General features: G+C 30.6%; 2 protein-coding genes across 3 annotated transcripts; both read left to right on the top strand.

The window, feature by feature from the left end:
* Nucleotides 1–7,597: 7,597 nt before the first annotated feature.
* On the top strand, nt 7,598–9,170 carry LOC149492973 (transcription factor PRE3-like). The gene is made up of 2 exons (XM_089715511.1): nt 7,598–8,181; nt 8,923–9,170. The coding sequence occupies exons 1-2, from the start codon at nt 8,053–8,055 to the stop codon at nt 9,070–9,072; spliced, it is 279 nt and encodes a 92-aa protein (XP_089571637.1). The 5' UTR covers nt 7,598–8,052; the 3' UTR covers nt 9,073–9,170.
* A 2,818-nt stretch (nt 9,171–11,988) lies between these two features.
* Nucleotides 11,989–15,520, top strand: LOC149492972 (putative serine/threonine-protein kinase PBL18). Of its 2 annotated transcripts, none has more exons than XM_089726899.1 (6): nt 11,989–12,330; nt 13,480–13,787; nt 13,875–14,010; nt 14,178–14,314; nt 14,493–14,616; nt 14,743–15,520. In XM_089726899.1, exons 1-6 carry the CDS (start codon nt 11,997–11,999, stop codon nt 15,312–15,314), a joined length of 1,611 nt encoding a protein of 536 aa, XP_089583025.1. In that variant the 5' UTR covers nt 11,989–11,996; the 3' UTR covers nt 15,315–15,520. The 2 variants fall into 2 exon arrangements, with proteins under 2 accessions (XP_089583025.1, XP_089583024.1); XM_089726898.1 differs by having other exon boundaries at nt 11,990–12,330; nt 13,447–13,787.
* Nucleotides 15,521–15,855: the final 335 nt, after the last annotated feature.

Here is a 15,855-nt window from a genome sequence, read left to right as displayed (position 1 = left end):
AAAAAAATTTATATTTTTGGATGGTGGGACTAACAATTAAATTTTGAATTATAAAAAAATGAAATAAATAAGATGTATGAAAGATATAATATAACTATATAATGTAATTCAAAGAGGAGAATTATTTCTGATGTGTAGTTCACAATACACAATGTTATTCCAGCTCATTTGATCTTTTGTATATAAAATGCTAGTTGATTGAATATAAACTAAAAAAATAAAATACAAAATTAGTGGATGATACTTAAAAATTTCCTGTATTAAGTTCAAAAAAAAAAAGAAAAGAAAAAAAGAAGTGTGGATCTGCTATGAAGCTTTTATCTCCATAACTAATAATAATACGATACAAAAGGTCTAACATGAAGAGCCCAGATGCATATACTGTTTGAACCCAAAAAGGCAAGAAAGGACTTCAATTAACTTATCTATAGCCCTCAGCTTTGGCGTTTTCAACTATCAAATTTTAACTTTCAGCTTTGCCCTGTTGGGATGGTTAATACCAAAATATTGAGCCGGCGACTCATAGGCAGTGGCTTGGTTAAGGGAACCCACCGGAGCCGTAGTGAAAGCGAGTCTTTATAGGGCAATTGTCACTGCTTATAGACCCGAACCTGGATGATCTATCCATGACCAGGATGAAGCTTGGGTGAAACTAAGTGGAGGTCCGAACCGACTGATGTTGAAGAATCAGCGGATGAGTTGTGATTAGGAGTGAAATGCCACTCGAACCCAGAGCTAGCCGGTTCTCTCCGAAATGCGTTGAGGCGCAGCAGTTGACTGTACATCTAGGGATAAAGTACTGTTTCGGTGTGAGCCGCGAGAGCGGTACCAAATTGAGATTTTCTGCCTATTGAGTCTCTCAATAAATAATAAAAAATTAACATTTTATAACTAAACACTGGATTATAAAAAACCGATTAAAATATAATTCCGGAATAAAAAAGCAAAATATATAGGTGTAACTCCTTATAATGTTCATAGATCGAACTAAAAGCCAAATGATAATGCACGTGAACATGCCGAATTTATTTCACATATGCATTATTACAGCATTTTCTTATTTGAAAATATATTTTTACACTCAGACCACCGGAATATATTTAAATAAATTCTTCTTAACAACAGCGATTTTAAGTTTCAACTAGGTGAAAAAAATATATTTTATTAATTATCTTTTTTTATTTTTTACATGAAATATTGAATTAAGTATAAATGTCAATTTTTGTAGTCTTTTTCCATCACTTTCAGATATATAAATATAATAAAAATTAAAATTAAGGATTTGCTGGGTTTAGCAAATATCATTTTCTTCAAGTGAGAAGCCACGACCCATAAAATTTCTTGCCGACTAATATCTACATACTTGATGTTGATGGCTTGAATACAAAATCATCGTTAGTGGCTGGCCAATGTGGTGATTTAGCCGTCTATACTTACGGTCGCGTGGATCGTCCGTAGTGACATAGTACCAAGTCTTGATTCTAACGACTGTGCGTGTGTAATATCGTATGTTATTTTTATATCGGATAAGAATAAATGAAATTTCTCTATTCATATTATTAATAATAATATATATTAGAGAATAAAAAAATTAACTCTATATAGAAAAAATAAAATTACCTATAATTTAGAAAAAGTAAAAAAAGGAAAGAAAAGCATAGTAGAGGTAACAAATTGTGACAATTTTTCTTAAAATTAATAGTTAGTTATTAGTTTGCATATGAATAAACCTGTAAAATAGAAATAAATAAGTTTATTCACATATGGTTTATTTACTTTTTACAATAAATTTATAATATTTTTAATTTTTACTCTGATTTATTAAATATTTCAATTTATAAAAACAATTATAAAAATTAGATTATTAAATATTTATTAAATAGTTAAAAAAATATAAAAATTATTATTCCACAAGTTATACTGACTACATATTAAATTAACATTTTACATAAAAGAAAATCAAAAACTCTAAAATTTATTATTACAAATATAGAAAACTATGTAGTGTTTTTAATTTTAAAAATATGATAGATGTTGGAAATTTTTGGGATGGTAGAATGTTTTTTTTTTTTTTTTTTTTTATCCACATTTGGCACATGCATGATGGAGGCTTTAGATGATTGAGTTTCATTTTCATATATAAAGTTTGACAAGCCAACACCACTAATACTATTGGATTTCAGTCAATCAACTATTCAATTTTTCACAAAAAAAAAAAAAAAAAAAAAAAAAAAAAAAAAAATCTTTCAATAACTTAAAATTCAAAATGCCAATTATCGTTTTAATATCTTGAAAATGACATTTTCCCATTTTTCTATATATGTTTAATGTATGCATATTTTCACAGCTTTTAGTTATGGACGAGAAAATAGTCTTCTAAGTAAAAAAAAAAAAAAAAGTTTTTAAAAAGTTTTATTATAAAAATTACATTTTAACCATTTAAAATATAGAAAAATTATATTTAATCCCCCTAAAAGTTTTAAAAAATTTCGTTTGGCTTCTCTAAAATAACTGTCCTAGCTCCCCATCGAATGTCTTTAACAATAAAGAGTAAAATTGTGCTTTTCACAAAACGAATCTCAACCAACCCATCTATAAGTTGTTTACCATCAAAGCTACCATTTTTGGTATAAATTCTTTAATTGACGTCGACTTGATATTAAATATAGATAAATGAATTGTAAAAAAAAAATAAAAGCATGGATAAAAGAAAACTAGGTAAAGAGTTATATTATCTTATTTGATTTTTTTTTCTTATGAAATATAGAATGATATATAATTCATATGCTCAAATGGAATTTGGATTCAAAAGTTCCTTTCTGTACTTTTTTAAAGTGAGAGAGAAAAGTGATTCCAATTATGTGTTGGAGCAGCCTGCATATATAAGCCTCTAGAGAATTTTGGGTATCCATGTCATCATGCCATTAATTACTTTGCTAATCTTTTTTTTTTTTTCCTATTAAATTCCCTAATAGGAACAGACAAAATGAGATAATATACACTTTACATTGATTCTACTGGCGCTAATTAAAAACAAAATCCTAATTAACCTATTTGATTATTACCATCCCCAGCTTGCTAAATCATACACTTGAACTGAACATTTTTGGGCCTATGCTTTGGATTCTTGAATTGGCTCATGAGGATGGTTTCAAATGCCTGGCCACTGTTTAAATCAACAAGGCCTGTTTGCCTACTTCAACTCCAGTTCTAAAGTTATCAACAAGTTGTGGTCTTCATTACACTAAAAGAAGCCCAATTTCAATTATGTGAGCCCATTAAACTTTCCTTTTCCTTTTGCCCTTTCTGATCGTGCGTATCGAGAATTAAACAGCGCACATAAAAACGGACGTCGTTTCATGAGCCACGTTGGCAGTGCGTGAGAGTTGCGGTAGACACCAAGATTTGTCTTCTGCTCACCCAACGATGAGTCGTTGCATACGCGAACACCTCGTAAATGTCAGCATAAATAAATTTTACGGTGGTGAAAATAAGGACCTTTCTTGATGCTCTTCCTCTTTTGTTTCGTACACGAGGGAGAAAAGAAAATTGAATGTTTCCATAAGTGAGTCATTCCAATTGTTAGTTACAAAGTTTGGAGACTTCCACTGAATACCAAAGTCAGGACCACCACTAGTCGCATTTTACTGCCTGTTGGCTGTTGCCAATTTGCAATATCTAGTGAAAAAAAAAAAAAAAAAAAAAATCCTGCAACTTGTATTCAACTTGTAATAAATTTCTTTTTCTTTTGGTGGAATTAAAATCGTCATTGTCATCGTTAAAATAATTTTTATCTGAATATTATTTCCATTTGAATATAAAAATTATATTTTTAAATGTATCAACTGCATGTGAAAAAATGTATTTTAATGAAAAAAAAAATCAAAATAAATGTCAATATACAATTCGAAATAGTCTGAACATTTCCCCTTAGTTTATGCATTTTGATGGATCATCGATGGAATCATGTCAAATTGTCTAAGGCAAATAAATTTGAATTTTTTTAATCCCAAATCTGTGCTAATTAAATATAATTAATTAACGTGGATCTTTTCCCTTCCCTCCATGCATGGAAGGAAGAGAAGATGCTACTTCTATGTCCTACACGTGCACTGCTTTTCGTAACACTTGCTTTTCAAGTTCCTTTTAACTTCTTCAACGGCCAAACCGATATATATATATATATATATATATATAAGAGCTAGCTAGGACTTCTAGCTCCATGTATAAAAATATTACTACATTAATTAAATATTCAAGCATAAATAATTAATATGAAAGCTAAGTATATGGATCAAAACCTAATTAAGTAGTATCTTATCCTAAGAACAATAGTTCTTGGTCTTCTGTCTTGCCTAAAAATTACTAATTAATCACCATGTGAAGGAGTAGTTTTTCAAACTCACTCTTTTCAACACCAAAAATGAAATATGGATGCATGCATAAGGAAAATAAATAAAAATCATATTGTAATATCAATTATCTATCTATTTATAATAATTAATTATATTTAATTAATTTTATCCGATGGTTAAAACATTTATAACAACAACTCAGACACTTAAGTATTAAATAAATAATGTATAGAAATTAACATATATAAGAAAAAGAAAAACACAAGATAGAGGATATGCTAAGAAGATGATTATATATATCTTTCTTGGAGTCTCAAAATAAAAAAATAAAAAAAATAAATAAATGATCATTGATCATCTTCTAATTAATCTCCTTCAATCCCTATATATACAGAGAGAGATAAAAAGAAAAATAAAAAAATAAAAAAAGCCCACTGGATTTGGAAAAAAAAATTAAAGAAATAAGAGTTCCTCGTGACTTTGAGTACAGTATTCGCTGTCCATTGGATCCAAAGATCATGTGCCCCGAGATGCACGCTGCTCCTCTCCATCTCTGATTAATATTTTTTTATATATAAAATAAATAAATAAATTTCTGATGAGAATCGATCTTCTTGTTTTTTGTTTGCTAATTAATATTTAAAATATATAAATTAATTTTGCTAATCTTGTTCTTGCATCATGCATACGTTTACGTATATATATGGATGAACTTAATTATTATTATTATTTTTAATCAGTATTGATGTTTTCAAGAATTAAAACTTACCCAGTTGCTAATTGTGGTTTAAGAGGTCTCTCAAATCAAGATTATTTTTTTTCTTTAAGTAATACAGGCACTGCTTGTAATGAATCAAAGCGGAGAGTTTTAAGAATTTTGCATGGCTAACTTAAAAACAGATCTACACTAATTACTATTATAATTATGTAATTTGCCTCTAATGAATCAAAAGACACCATTAATTAAGTAATTAAAGTTTTATCCCAAAATGTATAGTACATGAAAACTTAGCTAGCTGCCAACAGAAGGTGGTGGAAAATGGAAACAATTCCACCTGAAGTCTTAAATTATGAATAATTTAATTTCTTGATATTATTCAAACTATATACATTATTAGTAAAATGTATATAAAACTAGAATCTTGAATGACTCCCTGTAATTCTTTGCAAAAAGGAAAATACTTGTAATTAACTAATTAATTAAATTAGTAATATTTACGATAATTATATTATTTGCATATCGATCTCTTCTGTCAGGTTTTCAACCAATGGATGGATCAAAAGCAGCTACCGCGTGTTTATGAAAAAATCTTGCTTAGGACCTTTCATGAAAACAAAATTAAGGAATCATTATGACTAGGGTTTTCATTAAATGAGTGAGGAAACTATCACGTGTTTCCTTAAAAGCCTGTTTTAATGCAGCAGACATCTATATATATATATATAATTAAACTGGTATATTTCTTAATAGAATATGTTGCTGCCAATCTAAACTTATTCCAGCAGCAAGATTCCTATTTATATATATATATATATATATATATGATAGATGATCTTAGCCTTTTCAATCCTAAAAGCTAGCTCAGGAGGTGAGATTTTCTCTCACACTTATAACTTGATCATCAGCCCCTTCCACAATCGATGTGGGATAACCCAACAATATATATATATATATATATATATATATATATATATATATATATATATATATATATATATATATATATATATATCTTTCATTTCATTGTTATTAATTACATTATTTTTCCAAATTTTTCTGAAAGGATACCCATAATAATATTCATTCCACCGAATTTGATGGCACTCTTCAAATCTTATTGGATCTCATGTAATTGACTAAGCATGGTACTATGGTAGGATAGTAAATATGGTGACCTGCTCTGGTCTAGTAGACCTACTGCTGTACTAATAAATTAAATCACAAATGGAGCTAATAAGGAACTAAATATTTTCTTGTTTTTTTGATATTTCTTTTAATTTCAAGAACACAAAAAACTGTTATTATATGCAAAATAATGTCATCTTAATTAAATAAGATAATTTCAATTTTTTTATATTATAATGATTGTAATTAAATATAAATTTTTAATTATAAGATTAGAGTATAAAATATAAAATTCGGCATATTTAGAGAATTTTAACTAAATATTATCCTGACCACGGAACTCATAGGAAAAAAAAAAAAACCTTCACTTTAACCGCCAATGACCTCAGTGCAATCTTAATATAGCATATATATTGGTAACAAAAAGGGGAAAGTGCTCACTAAGAATATTTATTTATATGTATAAAAAATATAAAAAGGAGAGAAGAATATTATAATTATAAAAAAGAAATGGATCTTTGCCGCGGAACCGGGTCGGTGTAACGGTTGGACGTCCGAGATAGCACGTGCGGTAGTGTGCATCCTGCTCGGAACAAGAACATGGTGTGTTGTTTATTTTGCTTTTGGCCTTTGACCAGTCAACAACTGCTATCGCCCTTGTAATGATCTCAAGTGCCTCTCATTTGGCTGTTACTTATAAAATACATCACTTCCACTAATTGAAAATTTTGTTTTTGGTTACCTTGTAATTGTGATTTTTGAATTTTTCTTAAAAAAAGTAAATAAATAATAAAAGTAACTCAGTTAATTCTGTTTTTCTGGCTTCAGCAATTAAAATCTTATCCTTCACATTATATATGTATAAAATAGATTGTGGTTATGTTTATTTGCTATTATATTTTTTTCTTTTTATTTGCATGATACTTAGTTTGATATTTAGTTAAAGCTCTTCAACAGTAATGACTCCTCATATTATAGATAAAATTTACTTAAAAATACAATTGATTTTGTAGTTTTTCAAACTGTCAAACGATTGGTTTGCAGTAATATAACCTAATATAAGATAATCAAAATTATTTTAATTTATTTTTATATGAAAGTTATTTAATTACATTATATTTTATGTGATTCTATCATTTTCCATCAAAACTAACATACAAAATAGGAAAAATGTGGTTACACAATATGATAATTTTTTATTTGACTCATTAAATTAGTGAAAACTAATCGAAAGGATTAGAACTTGATAATTCCTGCTAAGTGTGACGTGCCATTACCAGCATGTTGATTAACATTAACGCCAACATCAAATAATTATAATTATATCATTAATAACGTTTAATTGCAGATAATAAACTAACATGGTATTGCGTGTAGAGACTGACACACACTTGCTAGCTCAAAACCAAGCAAACACACACCTTCTCTCTCTCTCTCTCTCTCTCTCTCTATCGAAAGAAGAAAGAAAGGAAGAGTGAGTTTGATGCGATCAAACCCTCTCCTGCTTACAAACAGAGACAGACAGTATGGCGTATCTCTAGAAATCTCTTTCTTTCACACAAACTGTCTCTGTCTCTCCAAAAACCCTATTTAAATACGCTCTTCGCCCACTTCTTTTTCCCATGCAACTATCTCTTTTCTCCACTGCTACTCTTTCCTCTTCTTCAAACCCACTAATCATCACTTCTTCCATAATAACGTGTCTCTCTTTTTAATTAACCCTTCCTTTTTCACTTTCTTTTCTTGATATACATACATATCGATCAATCCATAGTTGTATTATTATTATTATTATTATTATTATTATTATTATTATTATTATTATTATTATTATATATTTATACGAAGAAGATGTCTAGCCGAAGATCAAGATCAAGAACATCATCAGGAAGTTCAAGAATTACAGATGATCAGATTCTTGATCTTGTTACTAAGTTGCAACAGCTTCTTCCTGAGATTGGCAATAGGCGTTCTGACAAGGTAATACCCATTTTCTATTTCTTTTCCTCTTCTTTATTATATATTAGGTTTTCGTTTGGATCTCTAAATACGGCGACATATATTATTTATAGCCTTAACAAAGTAATTAAAGAAAGTGGATTTTTGTTTAGTTACATTTTGTTAAGTAACTTCTCACTCAATCTATTGAAAGAATCTTTCTCCGTTTGTCTATCAATAAGGACCAAAAAGAAACTTAGAACTCAGAAATGGAAAAAGTAAGATGTGTTCAGAAAGCAGGAGGTGCAATTTTGTTATCCTCAAGTTTCAAGGAGTTGTCCCCAATGGGACAATCCATGAGAAAAGATTTGATGCCTCTGCGGAGAGGTGTCAGGTTCAAACCTTGTTAAATTAAGTGAAGATTATTTTAGAGATTATTTTCTTGGCATTAGTAAAAAATATTATCTCCCAAATCGTAAGGTTGTGAATTTGGTCCTAAAGCTAAATTAACCATAAAAAAAAAAAAAAAAAATTGAAGATGCAAACTTTTTTTTTTTTAATCGGCAAAATGAATTTATTTTATTATTTTAAATCTATAAAAAAACTCAACTTATTCAAGAAAAGTTATATCCGAACCATCAGACTCTCCTCTTACATTACACCCAAGAAAAACCATAACCAAGATGCAAATATATTGTGAATAATTTTGTCCAAAGTAATTTTTGTGTTTGAGAAGTGTCTAAATAAGAACTTGTTTGTTATTGAATTGATGATCATTTACAGGTTTCAGCAGCCAAGGTGTTGCAGGAGACATGCAACTACATCAGAAACTTGCACAGAGAAGTCGATGATCTTAGTGAGAGGCTATCTGAGTTATTGGCAACTACTGACACTGCTCAAGCTGCCATAATTAGGAATTTACTAATGCAATAATAAAGCTTAATGATTAATTAATTAATAATTGCTAGTTAATTTTCAGTACTTATGTAATAGAACTTATCTTTCTTAATTAATTTCTTTCTATTTCTCTACCTTAATCAATTTCTACGTTTTTATCATCATTAGCAGTACTATACTTATGATGATGGTCATGAACATGTAGTAGTGCTTTTTCTTCATGATTAGGAAAATCCCCTTTTTTTTTGCAAGCTTTGTCAGGCTAAGGAATATATAATAAAAGGGTTCCATTTTTGCTGACATATGAACTTGCCAATTTCTAACTTATGGATTGGATCTACTACAATTAGGATTGAAAGGATGGGAGGGAGGGATTTTATATATACACACAAACATACTCTTTTGAGATGCTATTTTATGTAAGACCAACATGATTTAAAAGAAAAAAAAAATGTTGATTGTGATTTAATCATTTGTGATTCCATCCCTTCTCACTATATCTAATTTAGGGCAAATACTGAAGTACAGGACCTAATTAAATTGATTTTTAAATATTTTTTTGAGAAATAAGCATAATTGGACAATTAAAAACTGCATAATCTTATTATTTAAAGAATGTTCAATTATCCGATTACATGCAAATAAATTGTTGCATATGTAGGGTTAAGCTTGAGAATTAGCTTTTTTTTTTTTTTTTTTCTTTTTATAAGTTAATTAAAGAAAAAGGATGGAACAGTAAAATGAGAAACAGTATGGTAACAGAAATAACCTGAGAGAGTGAGGAACAATTAACTAGAGAAGAACTGAAACAAACACAACTCCCAATCCTAAAAATGAAGCAGCTGTAAAGGGGCATATGGTACAGAAGATGAGAGAATGACCAAAGCAAGCTTCAAGAATCAATGAATCTAGAACTTAAAACAGAAGAGACAAGCACAGCAAGATTAGCAATATACCTTGCTTTGCGAGAGAATGAACTAGAAATTTAAATTCTTTTCTCTTGGAATATGGCAAAAAAAGAAAACTGTACACTGAATTAAAATTTATCTTTGTTAGGCAAATATATATTGGAGTATCTTGTGTAATTTCAGAGGTGATCTGAATTCTGAAACCCAAATCACTAACCAACGTTTCACTGTCACTGTTGCTCCCCACTGAAGTATAGTGAACTTACATAGTTTCAAAAAAAGAATAAAAGTCCATTAAGAACTTATATTATACATGGAGAAAAGTACAGAGGGATGTACTCCTCGTCTCTCCATTTTTGCTGGGGTATGGGTTCATATATATATAGGTTCTATATATACATATATCTTTTCTTCTTTATTGGGAGTATGGGTGTTTCTGCCTCATGCACTCAGAAACAACCACAAAAGCTGCAAGGAGATAAGTTGCATTGACTTTGTCCTCCACTATACCTTTGTCTCTATATATATAGAGAGGGAGAGCATCATGTCTGTTTTATAATGTAAAAGATGGTGTTTTTACATATAATATATATTATCCTTCATTTTAAGAATTTTGCTTATCATTATACACATATATAAATATTCACTTGACTATTTATATATGTCAACCACCAAATCAACATAAATTTTGTTTCGTGAGACATAAATTTTAATAAGCATCATATTATTGAATTTAAGAATATATATATTTTTATATATTTGATTAGCTAATTAATCTAAAGCTTTTACGATTAGAGAGAATTATTGAATTCATTCTAAACCTAATCAAATATATTTGATATACTATGTTTTTGAGTGTTAGAAAAGAGAATTATAAATCTTATTTTAGATGTTTAGACGTTTAGGGAGAGAATAAATTTTTAATTTTTTGAATTTTCACTAGATGTTCAAACTAATCTTTTAAAGTTGTTGAGTGCAAACGATTTGCATTATCTTTTTCGGCCATTAATAAATATTTTTGAAGTCGGAAGGCAGTGGTTTCCTTCAGCCCTCATGTTCTTTTTCATCGTTGGATGTAGGCAAATTCTTAATTTTATATCCAAAAGAGTCTGAGATAGTATTAGAAAACAAAAAAAAAAAAAAAAAAAAAAAAAAAGCTCTTCGAAATATATACAATTAAGATGATCTCTCTGAAAAAAGCAATTAAAATAAAAAGGCCCAAGCCCATTCTTCTAGCAATCATGCTTAAACAGCTCTGCCTGCGAAGACAATTTTAGTGAACATTTTCAATTTAATGAATTTTAGTGAACATTTCAATTTTCTTTTAGGAGCTCAAATAAGAATTTTAGCTAGACAATTTACTTCTTCATGTTGAGAGAGTTAGAGAGATACAAACAATTAAAAGCAATTTAATATGATTAATATATAGTAAAATATTATTTATTGTTTTAATTATTTAATAACAAAATATAATTTAGTTGTTCTTCTATATACATAAATATAATAGATATGTAGATACTATTAAAATTTTAAGAGTGATAATAAGTATCACTAAATATTAATTTTTAAATTAAAAAATGTTGAATGGAAATATAAGAAAAAGAAATAAAAGGAAAAGTAGAATATTAAATAAAATTAGTGACACTTTCTCTTTGTTTTAATTTTTTACTAATTGTGATTATTGTTATTGAATTATGTTGCTAGTTTAAAAAGTTTTTTATTTATAATTTCATTCTGAAAGTAAAAATAAAATTAATGTGGAAGTATGGAACAATAAATTAACTCTCACAAGTTTCTTGAAATAGATTATGAAACAATAAATATCAATATTTAAATTTAAAAATCCGTTGAACTAAAATATGAAAAATAAATATTAAATTTAAAAATTATAAAAATAGAAAATAGAATAAACCAAAATTTTAACATTCCATGTTATAGTCTATAGATGGATATTGATTCGGTGAAAGTTAATTTTTTGATATTGAACACTTGAACAGTATCGATAGTTCCCGCTAGATTGGGACTGGTCGACACGTTTGTTATATTGTTTGTATGTGTACAGTTCTCCAACTAAAACCGTCTCTGTTTCCTAAATTGTATCAAACCACATCGTTTTCTTTGTCTTGGTGTTCTTCTCCCGCTCCACTGCGAAGAAGAACAAGAAGAAGCAGGGCCTATAATGTAAACCTAACATACCTTTCTTTCTCATTTCTTTATAATCTATACATTCAAAACCCGCATTTGGGTTCTTTTTGTTTCTTTCTTTTATTAGCTTTGGAGACAGGGACAAAAAAAAAAAAAAGTTTCGAACTTTCTATGGGGAATTGTTGTGGTTTGCGTAGGAATAAAGTGGAGAACGCCTTGACCTATCAGAAGTCCCCTTCTGGTAACATTTCTTTGTCATTGGTTTTCTTGTTTTTCCTTTTCTGGTAACATGAAACTAAATTTCTTTGCATTTTTTGGCGATTCATCCTTTTGTTTGGGGTTAGGAACTTGGTTTGCACGCTAATGGATTCTTCTTCAGTTGCATTTTAACGCAATGGGGCTGTTTCGGCAATTCTCCTTTTTGTTTGATTGGACTTTTTAAGGATTTTATTAAATCTGATAATTGCAATTTAGTCATTTTTGCTTGGTCTCTTTTGGGTTTAGAACCAAAAGTTTTACTAATATAGCCTCTGCCTTTCTTGTTCGAGTATAGTACTAATGGTACTAAGAAGTTTTCAATGTTATGGTTATGTATCATGAAGGATGAGAAACTGTTGATTATCATTGACAGTATACCATAAATCAGCATTTATTTGGATGCGTTGTTTATTCTTGTGGCTCCTTCGACATGAATCTTCATCACGAGGATATACTGAGGCCATTAAATTTCTTATCTATTCATTGTTAGAAGATAATATTCCTGCCAGTTTTGATGGATTTGATTCCCTGTACTTGTTTATTAAGGTATTACATTGATGGAATTACACTGTTAATGTTGGTTGTAAGTAGTCACATATAGCGCTTTTTTGCTAACTTTATATAGGATGAAATTTAAAATATTTGAGTAAGCTCTGTTCTACTTCTGTGGGTAATCTTATATAGGATACTAAGTTATCTTAACTTGAGGACTGAGGATACTAGCTTAATGGAGCCTTTCCACTCATCATTAATTCATTAATCAACCATTTAAAGCGTTTCAAAAAAATTTCTAATGATTAGTGATTTGATCTATGAAGTTGGATTTTCTTGCAGAAATTGTTAAATAACTAGATAATAATGAAGAATCATACTTCATTTTCTTTCCATCATGTCATATGTGTTGGGCTAAAATGATTTTGCTTAAAGGTGCCAATCATTATATGGAGAATTTGATCTGGTCTTTTGACAAGCTTTTCTTTTAAACAGTTGAACATGAGCATATGTGCTTAATCTTTTTTGGCCTTGATTCTTTCATGCATCTATCTTCAGTTAGCACTTACTATTTTCAGTCTCTTACTGAACTCTTTCTATTAAGCAGTTACACTTACAAGTGTTTATGGGGGGAACACAGATTATGCAGCTCTTCCAAGTCCGAAAATTCTTGCTAACTTCGAAGAGAAAATAATTAGACACCTCTCTCCAAGATCCGAAGAGGACATATTGTCATCCCTAAATTTGAAAGCCTTCACGCTTAACAGCCTTAGAAATGCCACCGTAAATTTCCATCCTGATAATTGCATTGGAGAAGGTGGATTTGGTGATGTGTACAAGGGGTGGATTAATGAACAAACACTTGGTGCTGCAAGGTCTGGGCATGGGATGGTGGTTGCTGTCAAGAAACTTAAACCAGATGGTTTTCAGGGTCACAAGGAGTGGCTGGTTAGCTTTCGTTTTTATCAGCAAGTGCTTCTTATTCATTAAATATTTGTCTAGGCCTATTTATTTATTGTTTTCTGTTGGTTGCAGTCTGAGGTCAATTATCTCGGACAACTTCATCATCCCAATCTTGTCAAACTCGTTGGATACTGCCTAGATGGGAAAAACCGGCTTTTAGTCTATGAATATATGCCTAAAGGCAGCCTTGAGAATCATCTGTTTAAAAGTAAAACTTAATGGCATTCTTTCCATGTTTCATATTTTATATCCCCATTTGAAATTGATTAACACTCACTGAAATGAATAAACAAGTTCGCACACAATTGATATGGCATGTTCTAACCCTGCAACAAATTTATGGATGTACTAAACATGAAACTATGTTATTTTCAGGTGAGGCTCAACCATTGTCCTGGGCTTTAAGGATAAAAGTTGCAATAGGTGCTGCTCGAGGGCTCTCCTTCATGCATGACTCTGAGCAGAAAATTATATACCGTGATTTTAAAGCAGCCAATATCCTATTAGATTCGGTATGTTGGCTAAAATAAATATCATTTCACTACCAATTCCTTAGTACATTACGCAGATGGTGCTACCTGGGTCTTACATAAGCTTCTTTTGATCAATTTCATGATATTAGTTCTACAGCTAATCCTTTTCTATTATGCCTGTATTTTAATAATTTAGCCTGCATTCTCACACATGTAGGAATTCAATGCTAAACTTTCAGACTTTGGCTTGGCAAAAGCAGGCCCCACCGGTGATCATTCTCATGTTTCGACTCAGGTTCTGGGTACTCAAGGCTATGCTGCTCCTGAATATATTGCTACAGGTTGGTTTGTCTGTTCTGTCATATATATTCTTTACCATCCTTTCAAGTTTTCAGCATCAGTTTTCTTGGAATCCATGAATGCGCTTTGCAATGGTATAGTGATTAAACGCCTCTGCTTGCAAGCAGGTAGGCTAACTACTAAGTGTGATGTCTATAGCTTCGGGGTTGTGTTACTGGAGTTGCTGACAGGACGCCGTGCCCTCGACAAAACAAAAGTTGGGATAGAACAGAATCTGGTGGAGTGGGCGAAGCCTTATTTGGGTGATAGGCGCAAGTTGTTCCGAATTATGGATATCAAGTTGGAGGGCCAGTACTCCCACAGAGGAGCTTTCATGGTTGCACTTCTTGCTTTACATTGTATAAGTGAAGCTAAACTCCGGCCACCAATGTCCGAGGTTTTAACTACTTTAGAAGAGCTGCCGACTACCAAACCCGGAGCCAGCCCATCCCCATCAGAGCAACTGAATATATCTAGTCCTGCTTCTTGCACTCCATTAAGAGACAACTTACCTTCACCTGGATATGTGACACCTAGAGGGCTTTCATTTCCCACATGTATAAATTCCCCTACAAGTATGAACGCCGGAGGACATTCACTGCCAACAAATTCGAATTCGCCTGAAAAAATGGAACACAAAGAATCTCCATTGCCATCATTTCTGAAATCTCCGCATCCGAATTCATTAAGAAGGGGATGATGGGCAGGATTACTTCTTGTTCTGGTATTTCTTTTTCTTTGGTAGTTTGTACGAGCAAGCTGTACGGCAACTTTACTTTTAGATAAAGTCCATAGGCATAGAAACTTTTCATTACATAGTCAGAATAGCACCATTGTTGTACCTCAAGTTAGTTGCAAATATATGAAACTGACTGCAATTATTGGCGTAGAAAAATTTTGGCTTGCGATTAAGCACCTGCTGTGCTAAATCAAGTATCTTCTTCTTTAAAAATTCAGTATGCTAAATTGAAAATATTTCAAAATATATATTGAAGAAGGAATTCCATTGCTTTTGGAAGCACATCCACAAGAACCTGAGGATCTATCTGAAGCTCAGTGGTGCGCCAACCCCATCCCCAAGCAAGAGACAGCCCCTGATATACTCCCCAAAATTCAGCTTCAAAAGCATTACAGTAGCCTATGTTCATGCCAACACCCAGAAGCCACCTTCCTTCAGAATTTCGAAACACGCCACCACATGATAATTCTGTGCATATAATATTATAAGATATAATAATTAT

This window comes from Jatropha curcas, chromosome 10, assembly GCF_041381405.1.
Source record: "Jatropha curcas cultivar XTBG-Jc1 chromosome 10, XTBG_Jcur_1.0, whole genome shotgun sequence".
In the NCBI taxonomy this organism is placed as follows: domain Eukaryota; kingdom Viridiplantae; phylum Streptophyta; class Magnoliopsida; order Malpighiales; family Euphorbiaceae; genus Jatropha; species Jatropha curcas.
Note: the sequence above shows the minus strand (reverse complement) of the source record. Positions and strands in the feature narration are given on the sequence as shown.

Excerpts from the sequence above, each read along its gene's own strand:
- LOC149492973 (XM_089715511.1), top strand. The coding sequence starts at position 8,053 with ATGTCTAGCCGAAGATCAAGATCAAGAACATCATCAGGAAGTTCAAGA. Across the intron at positions 8,182-8,922 it reads GCAATAGGCGTTCTGACAAG|GTTTCAGCAGCCAAGGTGTT; the intron begins GTAATACCCATT and ends GATCATTTACAG.
- LOC149492972 (XM_089726898.1), top strand. The coding sequence starts at position 11,997 with ATGTGTACAGTTCTCCAACTAAAACCGTCTCTGTTTCCTAAATTGTAT. Across the intron at positions 12,331-13,446 it reads CTATCAGAAGTCCCCTTCTG|TTACACTTACAAGTGTTTAT; the intron begins GTAACATTTCTT and ends TCTATTAAGCAG. Across the intron at positions 14,011-14,177 it reads TGAGAATCATCTGTTTAAAA|GTGAGGCTCAACCATTGTCC; the intron begins GTAAAACTTAAT and ends TGTTATTTTCAG.